Source organism: Pezoporus wallicus, unplaced genomic scaffold (genome assembly GCF_028554395.1).
Source record: "Pezoporus wallicus isolate ANWC-B61680 ecotype Strahan unplaced genomic scaffold, APGP_CSIRO_Pwel_v1 contig_11133, whole genome shotgun sequence".
NCBI classification, from domain to species: Eukaryota; Metazoa; Chordata; class Aves; order Psittaciformes; family Psittacidae; genus Pezoporus; species Pezoporus wallicus.
This window is the reverse complement of record NW_026636583.1, coordinates 369,506-379,882: the sequence shown is the minus strand read 5'-3', so window position 1 is coordinate 379,882 and position 10,377 is coordinate 369,506. Positions and strand designations below refer to the sequence as shown.

Sequence of the window (10,377 nt, the reverse complement as noted above, 5' to 3'; positions counted from 1 at the left end):
ATATTAAAAACTCCAGTCTTTGCAGACCTCTGCAGTGCTGGCACAATCAGGGGGAACTTTCTAATGGGGAACAGCACTGGAAACTGCAGTGTGGAAGACAAGAAGAGAACTAAGCTGTTCTTTAAAGGCCAGGCACTTATCAACATTAGGATGAACTCTAGCAGTATCAGGATGTAGTTTTAATCTATACCAAAGCCATTTTCACAGTGGCAATCTTGCTACCAGTGAAAGTGCATTTTACACAATAATGACAGTTGTAAGGAATCAAGTCATTGTCTTTTAACTTCCACTGCAGAGCTCACAGGCAACACAACACATGAGCATTCCAGCAGTCATTCAGTAACTCATGAAGCTGTACATCTGCAACACACCTAACCTCTCATCCCAACATTAACCTTACAGTACAGATACTATCCAGTGAGCCCAGTTAGCAGTATCCAGTGGAAGACAAGACAGCAAAGGCATTAGGTTGGTATTCTGTATCCAACAGCCTGGACAAACGTGCAGACTATGGCAAGGTCCCATCTATTAGCACCAGCATCTCTGGTTCAGAGACATGCCTGTAATTTGAATCAATGTTTTAAAACAACAGGTTATGAGTTTTTAACCATGTTCAGGTCAGAGTCCCTATTCCCTTACCACCAATTGACTTAAAACTAAAAAATCACTATGAAGGGGCTTAATAAATACACATACAATAGTGAAAGAGATTTCACTTGCAATGGAAAAAGAAACCACCTGCCCTGGAAGCAGGGTGGTGGTGTTAGGCCATGCTCTCCTCCCAGCATCTTGCTGCACTTGGAGCTTGAGCCACCAAGTGCAAGCTCAGGAAGGGTCTCATTTTTATTGCTGTCAGTTCAATCCACCACAAACACATTCTGATTCACTTTTAAATATATTCTGTAATCCAAAATAAAAGGGCTTTACAAAACCATAAATAAAGCAGATTGCAAAATACACCACGCTTAAACAAACTGACTCAGTGCTCTAGTTAATGTACTGCAGTGAGCCCTCAATATCTGTATGTTTAAAGTGTGGCCCTCTATAATGCTTTTTTTTTACATTAATATTTTCTTTTTTTCTGCTCAATTGATACCACCCACATTTTTCATGAATTTACAAAGAGGGAGAGGACTGCAAATAAATACAAAAAACCCCACAGTTAGCACTAAAATACTGTTATGATCATGTACTAAAAGATGTATTGAAAAGGTGAGCACTAGAACTGTAAAGCACTAAACAAAATCATGGCTCAAGCTTCACTAGGAAATACAAAACAGACAGGACTTCAATTCACATTAAAATAAGGCTTACTGTCGGCATGGGAAATAAAATCCCCCATCTCTTGCCTCTTGTCAACTTGAAAAGCAAGGACCGCAGCAAAGGTTTCAGCAGAGGAAAGCAAAAGCTCCTTAAAGTCATGCAGAAGAAAGCCACCAAAACTTCCCCAAAGCCTGAAACAAAACAAGTTCACACACCTCAACCAACAAAATAGTGGGAAGAAATCCTACAGAACACGGTTCTTCTCTGAAATGATTCATCATTCTCCCCCTTAACCTGGTTCTTTTTATTCTCTGGTCCTAGACATCAGTTTCCTTCATAAATATCTCATCTTCAGCAGAACCAGAGGTTAATCCTCACTACCTCATCATTAGAATTGCATGCAAGAGATCTTCATGCTAAGCCCAAAGGAGTACTGTGGAGAAATAACCCAAGCTATTAACTCAGGGCTGTGCTGAGCAGCACACTCCCATTTGCCATTACCACAGGGACCTCCAGCATGAGGTCAGTTCATTTGGTATAGCTGTGTGTCAACTACAGTAAGTTCAAGCTTCTACAAGCAGTTGTTCCAACACTAAAGCTTGAGCTGTTTGGTGCTTTTCATCGACAGATGAAGGAGTGTGTCCTACGGTAAAGCTTCTCTGAGCCCTGTAAGCATGTGGTTAGGAACTTGGTGCTGTCATCTCAGAACAGATGGCTGAAATTTTCACAAAGAAACCAATTACATGATCAATTGGAGCTGTCTAATAACCTGCTGTTCTTTTTGCACATCAGTACACATAACACTCTCCACTCTACAAACTGAGGTTGCATGAGCACTAAGAAGGGTGAAAGCTCCTGTGAGTACAGTGTTTATAAGAGCCCCTATCATTTTCAGACTGCCAAATACTAAAATACAACCAGAGAGATCACAAAGAGTTTATAGGTGTCAAATGTTCTGCAAAAAAGCTGCACCAGCTTTTGTGTTCAGGCCATCTTCTCTTAGTTTTATTAATTGTGTCTGAAAAACATGTAGCAATAGAAGGAAAAACAACAGCGAAGCCTAAAAATGCTGCACAAAACCAAACAAGGCAGAACTGAATGTTAACTTCTATATAATTCAGTTTGGTAAATGCCAGGGATGAAGCAAGTATGAAACAAAACATGAGAATGACTTTGGAAACTAATATTAAATCCCATTTTTTTCCCCGATTGTGTTTATACCAATATCACTGCTTACAATGCATAGATTACTTTCCACACCCGATCACAGGTAGAAATACTCAGAATGTGAATTTAGGAGAGGCAATAGCCTTTCTTGCCCATGTTTCTGTTTAATAATTCAGGTATTTCAATCAACCTTGTGCTTTTTCAGAATAAAACTCTGCTACTCTTAAGAAAAAGAAGGGTTATGTACTTTCTTTCTTACACAGGCAAAGTCAGCTCTAGTTCATAACCATAATAACAGAGCTGATCCCAACGCTCATACAGCAGGAGAGTGAAGGCTGAGCTTTAACTCAGAGATTGAACAACACTGCCCCTTCCCAGCCGGAGGCAGGCAGGGGAAAAGCTAGTCTGTTAAGGATGCACCATTCAGAAGCATTAGGGTACCAGATGAAATCAAAGTGTGCAAAGTGGTAGAAGCGGAGAGAATTAGCCCCTTCACTGCAGCGTGCAGAAAGAAGTTACAGACTACAGCAGACTTCTTCTTTAAACTCACCCAGTAATTCCCACTACTGCTGATACAGTAGAAAATAGCCAATTGTAGTTTAAACATAATGAAATCCTTACTTGCAAGCCAACAAAACTCCATCAAAGATAAGGGACAGGTGCATGTTTTATTATGTACCAGACTGTCCTTAAAACTATTGTATTTCCTGAAAAACAAATCCCAAAGCCAAGCTCACAAACCTCTTTCTATTTTATGATGGTGTTGGTGAGTTTACTTTGTACTTCATTAATGTGACAAAGTACCTGCAAGGTCTATAATTCCAGACTGCTGGTGCAGAAGGCAAAGTTAACCTGCTTTAAAAATCAAGAAACACATAAAAGCTCAAGAACAATTGTTTCTCTTGGCTACTTCAGTATTTGTGTCTCAGCAGTCCACAAGTCTGTCAGGGCCCCTTATGAAAAAGCTTTGATAAATACTGGCTTTTCACTATAAAGATAATATTTCACACAAAACACAATGGGAGTACACAGAAGCAGCTCGTCTTTTAGCATGAGGAGAGGGCAAAGACTCACTGTACTAAACAAAGATTTCTGAATTCCTAAAAACCAACATTTAAAAACAGGACCCACAAAATGACATAGTAAAAAATAAAAGGGGGGGGGGGGGGGGCAGAGAACTGTGTATTTCTTTAATTTGGGATATTTAAGCCTATTTCTCAGAACATTGCTTGAGATTCCTTGAGGAATCTGGAAGAAAAAGAAACTGGAGTACTCAGAAGTGAGTCTCAAATGACTGTCCCTGGTTAGTTTACAGAGCCAAGTAGCTGCTACCAGCATTTAAAGACAGTTAATTATTCATACTAAGGAGAAAATCATTTTAATGATTAACTGCAACTGTTTCACACTTCTCCCCCGTAAGACACAGAGCAGCTGCACCTCCTCTGAGAGCACAAAAAAAAAAAAACAGGAGAAGAGTTTAAGAGAAGACGACTAAAAGTGGTTATGGGACCACCTGATTTTTATTTCAGACTTTTTGATTAGTGAAAAGGAGGAACCACTTCACTCTGATCCAGAAAGCAAGGCAGCAGCTCCTGCAGATCCTGAGCTTCAGTCGTTTCTACTAGACAGTACTCTCTTCATTCCATAATTAACCATCCAATGCCAAATGAGATCCACATTTCCAATTCAACACCCAACATGATTACAGTTGTCAAATTTTGTTGTAAAACACCTGAGACATCTCAAAGAGGAACAAACATTTTCGCAATGCAACAGCCCAGAACAACTCCAGATGCTGGGTCCTTGCACTTAAAAAACCCAAACCACACAGATGCAATCTAATCGAATTATGGGGTTTTTCCTCCTTCCAGTACAGTTCTCAGTTCTGGTTCCTACCACTTGACTGGGCTTTCCCCTCGTGACTGTTCTGTCTTCACATAAGCATCATACAGTTCTCTCAAACAAAACAACAGTTCCTCTAGGTTGTCTCCTGTCAATGCAGACAACGCAATGACCCGGTCAGCTACGTGTTCTTTAAGGAGTGGCAGATTGATCCTGGACTGAGCAAGGTCAATCTTATTCCCAATGACAACACAAGGCCTCTCAGACAATCCTTTTCGATACTGTTCCAGTTCATATTTTAAGTCTTCCAGCTGAATCCATGGCTGAGACACAGAGAGATCCACTACATACAAGAGAAAGCGGCAGCGTTCAATATGCCTTAGGAAGGCCATCCCGAGACCCCTGTTTTGATGAGCACCTTTTATTAGGCCAGGGATGTCAGCAACTACAATGAGAGAAATTCCACAGTGAATCCAACATATCCAACAACGACAACAAAAGATCAAACAAAAAGAAACCCCAAGCCAGTTTTTTACTGGTCAGTACAAGTATTTCTAGAATTACATCTCAATGCACCAACACCTCACAATAAGTTTAGCTGCTCTTACCTTTTAAAACACCCAAATTGAGTTCATTCCAGAGAAGAGAAAACACACATTGCTAGTTTGCTATTAAGGGCACATATAAGTGAATGTGAAATGGATTTTCAGTATTGTTTTGTTTGAAGTTCCTTAGAACCAACAAGAATTCTACAGAACTACTAAACTTACTTCTGCAGTACTGCAAAGAACAACCACAGTGACACAAATTGCCATCAAGGTACACACAGTGTACTACAGTTCTGACCTGCTACTTGCTCATAGTCGTGATAGTGGACGACGCCAACATGAGGGTTGAGGGTTGTGAAGGGGTAGGCAGCCACTGCTGGCCTGGCACGGGAGATTGCTCTCAAGAGTGATGATTTACCAGCATTGGGAAAGCCCACCTGGAACACAAATACTTATTAAAGCCAAGGTTCTGGGCTAATCCTGATAAAAACCAACTGTAAGCTTCTACAGATGTGGCAAGGTTTTTCCAGGATGAACTTAACGTTAACTTTGCATACTTAGCTCTGAAAAGCACCTTGGTTTTCATGTTTTGTTGCTCCTAAATCCTGATTTATGATAAATATATTTGCTCATGAACATGAAACAGATCCCCTTAACTTTCTTTATGCCATCTTAAGTATTTACTTTGTCCAGAACCAAGAGGGCTCTTTTACCCTGAAATAACGTTATGACACTTCATCCAGCACTTCCCATTTTATCTGTGTTTTCTAACTCCTATTTATTATTTTCCATAAGAATTCAGAATTGGCTTTGTCCTTGACTCAGTTTGGCCTATAAGTAAGACACAAGTTTGGGATTTCACAGCTCTTCATAGACTCAACATCAAAGAATTAAATTGAAACCTGGCCTTCCAGGGAGAAGGCAAGAATTTCCATGTGTCCAACCAGTCAGAGAATTACACATACTGATCCACCAATGCCAACTCTTTTCTTAGTCTCTAAATATAAATTCACAAAATTCTGCTAGACCAGACAGTTATTCTGCAGTTGTTGAACTGCTGTTATGCAGCAAAGCATCATTTTAACAGCTTTACCAGCTGGCCTTAAAACATTTACATGCTTAGATAGGAAAACTGCATAAACCCTAAATTGATTTTGCATTCATGTCTAAATAGTGTATTTTATTTCAGAGGATGTTAACCCTGGAACAAACAAAGTAAAACATTAAATATCTGTAAAGAGAAAAACATAAGGATAAAACAGAAGATGATTTGAAATTTATCAATTTTGGTTTAAAAAAAAAAAAACACAAGAAAGCAGAAACTAATTTAGAAGAACTCTCCATACTGTGCTGTTACCTACAGAATCAGCAGACAGAGCCTCCTGTACACCAGCAGCAAGTCTGTTAATCACTGATCAGTCTCACACACTGCTTTTCTATACATAGTTTTGATTTGAGCAGAAGGAGGATGACATCAAGGATCAAGAGAGTGACAGCTCTGCAAATCACTCTGGACATCCTTCTACCAAGCAACAGCAAGAAAGCATCAAGCTGCATCTCTAAACAAGCAAGCCAAGTGACTAACAAAAACGTTATCAGACATTATTTCTTCAGTCAGTCAAGTGTCATCCTACAATGCTAAGAAAGTTGAAGAACTGACAGTGACACTCACCAGTCCTGCATGAGCTGCTGTCTTTAGTTCCAGATGGAGGATCCTTTCCTGCCCTGGTTCTCCTGGAGTAAATGTTGTTGGAGACCGGTTTTCATTGGAAAGAAAAAAGCGATTACCTTTCCCTCCAGCTCCTCCGTAAGCTGCAACATACTCTTCTCCATGTTGAGTGAGGTCAGCCACAACTTTCCCATCCTCCTTAACCAGTGTACCTACAGGTACCTTAAAGAGAAGAGAGATGCCAAGTGTTAAACTGAACTTGAAGTCTGCAGCAGAACTGTCTTCAGCAGATCCCTTACCAGCCGACTTCAGATTTGTTGAAAATCATTCCTTCATATTGTCAAGATTAGGAATCCAGAAAGAGAAGTGGATTTCACAAGACACCTTCTGAACCCAAACAGCACTGGTGAGACATCTGCAGTCCATTCAAATGTTAACAGAACCATAACCCTCTTTCTTTCAAGAAAGGAGAGAAAAGCAGCCTAAGCACAGTAGTGAGTTGAGAAACATACTGCCTCTCATAACCAAAACAGGCATGCTGGAGAAAAAAAAGTATGAAAGAAAAATTCTGCTCCCATTGAAGAAGTTCTGTGTTACGACTCCTTTAGGAGTATGACCTATAGAAGTAGAGCAAATCAGGACAGTATCTGTTTTGGCCAGATGTTATCTTCCAAAGAAGTCTTATTTTTAAAAACACCTTTACAAGCAGCTTGATCTGCCTGTGTGCCAACCAGCCCCGTCTTAGCAGACACAGCACACACAGCTCCCTGCAAAAACACACGAGATTCTCTCACAATAACCTTGAAAAGCAGCAATGTTAACACAAAGTTAACACAACAGCATGTGTTTAAACTTCATTTACTTACTTTAACATACAAATATGCACCGTTAGCTCCATAACAGTTTTTAATTCCTCCTCTCTCTCCATGGAAACCCTGATAAAAGGGGAGGACTGAAGAAAGTGATTTCATTTGCTGGTCAGCTGCAAAGCAAAATGCACATATTTTAAACAGCAGAACAGGCACAGAAGAGCAACCTCTTGACTATTCTTTCCCTTTAAAGTATTGCATGAATGAATATCCTATTTACTGTCTCAACATATGAGGTAACTACTAATATTAAGGGAAGTTAAGATGAAGTTTAACTGCCTTTACTATTTGTTTATTAACCATGCACTTTATTAAGTGGTCATTCAAAAAATCAACCATTGCAAAATGCTCTGGAAAATTCATGTTATAGATTTTGCAGCAGGGCAGAGGCAGAAGCAGCTTTATCCATCTTAAAATTTGCTCAGATCCCAGCCTTATCATAACATAATCAGGCACCAGCCACCAAAATGTCTGCAAAATACTCCGACTATGAAAATGCTTTCTAAGGCATTTATGTCCCTGTTACCACAGCTCAGGACAACGCTTAAAAAGCAAAACCATCTTATACAGAAACACCCATTTTCACATTTTTGACATTTACCATGCCTGTAGGGTTGTTTTTGCTGGGGTGGTGGGGGTGTGTTAAGGGATAAGACAACACAAAACAAAACAGATTTACTAAGTTTTACCTTTCAAAATGACATGACCCCCATCACCCCCGTTTCCACCATCAGGACCTCCAAATATTTTTCTGGGTTCACTATAAAAAGAATGTCCTCCTCCTCCTCCTCGTCCTCCAACCACATGCACTCTCCGGTGATCCACAAAGTAGCGGGTCTGGAAGAGAAGTACAGTTTATCAGAGTGATCTGCTAAGAAGTTAATGTTCTGGAAAACTCAGTAATATGCAGACTTGCTGTTCTGAGTCATGACGGGGGCCATTCAACAGTAAAAAAAAAACAAAGAAACTGGAATTCTGCTGCTACTCAGATATCAGCCAAATACAGCATACTAAGAAAAATAATTTTGCTTTTTAAGTATTTTTAAGAACCCCATTAAAAGTATGTGCCTGAGGCTATGTTGATATAACCAATGCAGCAGCTCAGATATCCGAGGTATAAAATTCACATGAAGGGAACTAACAACAGGGAAAGCATCCCGTTAATACAGTCATATAATGCTGGCAAGCAGCTCAAGGAAGGGCCCACACTATAAATAAAAAACACTCAGTAACTCATGAAAACAATCAAAAATATATACATGAACTTTTTACTTCTTTAAATTGAACTGAAATTTGCAAAAGGGGCATAGTGCATGTGTGGGAAGGATATTCTGACTGATTCACTGCTTTCTACAACAGGTGATGAAATTAAAGCAAACTTCAATCTTGTAACAACTAAGAAAAGTATTAAAGACAAAGAATAAAACACAACTGTAAATGCAAGAAGAGGGAATCTTAATTTATGCCCAACCAGTTGCTAAAAATATATAAAGAGAATTCTACGTCTTAGCACTATTTCCAACATTAACTTCAGATTTGACTGATTACACTGCACTATGTTTCAGCTTTTCTGTCAGCAAAATAGGTTTGATGATACTGACCCATCCCCAGGAAGCAGGCTGATATCCTCAAGGCAAAACATTAGATAAGTACACTCATATAGGCAGGTGAAATTGCTTACGATGGGGATGAAAAGAGATAGTATGACCTTGACTTGTGGTAACACCTGAATTCTGCCCATTACTAAGGGACTTCCTAATAATGGAAGAAGTCCAAATAAGTAATCAGGGTCACTTTAAACAGGCCAAACAGTATTTGAGGGAGGAAAAGTCGTCTTCATGTTATGATGCCGGAAAAATAACTACCGATAATCAGTTATACTGCGACCGGTGATTTCTTAAAAAGCCTTTTATAAAAGCATTTGGCACCACCACACGGCGAGACAGGAAACTAGTGCTTTAAATGGGAAGTACATAGGAAGAGCATTAGAAAACAAGATTTTCCACAGACGCTTAATTAGAAAACGAACATGAAGAAAAACGTTCCAGGGCCTGCCGTGTCTCTGACATAAAGCGCTGCGTGTTTGGCAGCTGACTGCTATGCGTGAGACACAAAACAGCCTCTTAGCTTTAAAGCTATGTAAGGCTTTTTGCTCCCTCGACCTGTGCACGCACTGCAAACTGACAGCCGACTCCCTTCAGGACTTACCAGTTTCCTTTCCGAAATGATTCTTTTTTGCCTCAGCCGCCTGTTCTTCGAGCACCTCACGCACGTTGTGGAGAAAGGCACCGGCCGGCCTCCCCTCGGCAGCGGCACCGGGCTGAGGAGAACGACTGGCTTCCACAGCGGCCGGCTGCCCAGCACGGCCCAGCACCGCGCCAGCATGGCTGGGCTCCGGGACCGGACGGGACAAGACGGAACGGGACCGGAGGGCTCCGGCAGCCGCCGGAACAGCCCGGAGCGCAGCCGCGACCTGCCCCGCCGCTGAGGGCCGAGCCCGCCCTACGGTCGCACGCAGGCGCAATCGCAGCCGCGCTGCTGTGGAGAAAGCGCGGGAAGGAGCATCCATGGCCGCGCTCCGCCGCTTCCACCCCGCAGCTCTCGGCTTCCCTTCACGCACCCGTTCGGGGAAAGCCCCATCCCGCCGTGCTCCCACAGGCCGCAGCGCTGCGAGGCTCGGTCTTGGGATCCCTTTCCTCCAGGGGCGCCAGGAGTGCCCTGCCCGCTTCCGTTTTACGGCGCTAGAAGTCGCTGTCCCCCTGGCAGCGGGCAGCGGCAATAACGCCTGTGCCCGGGCCGCCCGTGGGGCTGCGGGTGAGCCAGACCCGTGAGGAGTCCTCCCGCACCATCGGTCACCGTGGCACAGTGCCCCTGCTCCGCCCTGCATGTGAGGTGAGCTGTGAGAGGGACTTGTGAGTGAAGGGCCAAGGGGAATGGCTTTAACCTGCCGGAGGGGAGACTGAGATGAGCTCTTAGGCAGAAGCTCTTCCCTGTGAGGGTGCTGAGGCGCTGGCACAGG

General features: G+C 42.0%; 1 protein-coding gene across 1 annotated transcript; it reads right to left on the bottom strand.

The window, feature by feature from the left end:
- Nucleotides 1–3,906: 3,906 nt before the first annotated feature.
- On the bottom strand, nt 3,907–9,776 carry MTG2 (mitochondrial ribosome associated GTPase 2). Its single transcript, XM_057400851.1, has 6 exons — nt 9,567–9,776; nt 8,048–8,195; nt 7,356–7,471; nt 6,493–6,711; nt 5,119–5,257; nt 3,907–4,717 (listed from the first exon to the last, which is right to left on the bottom strand). The coding sequence occupies exons 1-6, from the start codon at nt 9,741–9,743 to the stop codon at nt 4,323–4,325; spliced, it is 1,194 nt and encodes a 397-aa protein (XP_057256834.1). The 5' UTR covers nt 9,744–9,776; the 3' UTR covers nt 3,907–4,322.
- Nucleotides 9,777–10,377: the final 601 nt, after the last annotated feature.

Coding starts and splice junctions, on each gene's coding strand:
- MTG2 (XM_057400851.1), bottom strand. CDS start 9,743: ATGCTGGCGCGGTGCTGGGCCGTGCTGGGCAGCCGGCCGCTGTGGAAG. Junction 8,196..9,566: donor TCATTTCGGAAAGGAAACTG/GTAAGTCCTGAA, acceptor CTTCTCTTCCAG/ACCCGCTACTTTGTGGATCA. Junction 5,258..6,492: donor CAGCAGCTCATGCAGGACTG/GTGAGTGTCACT, acceptor TTTGTGTTCCAG/GTGGGCTTTCCCAATGCTGG.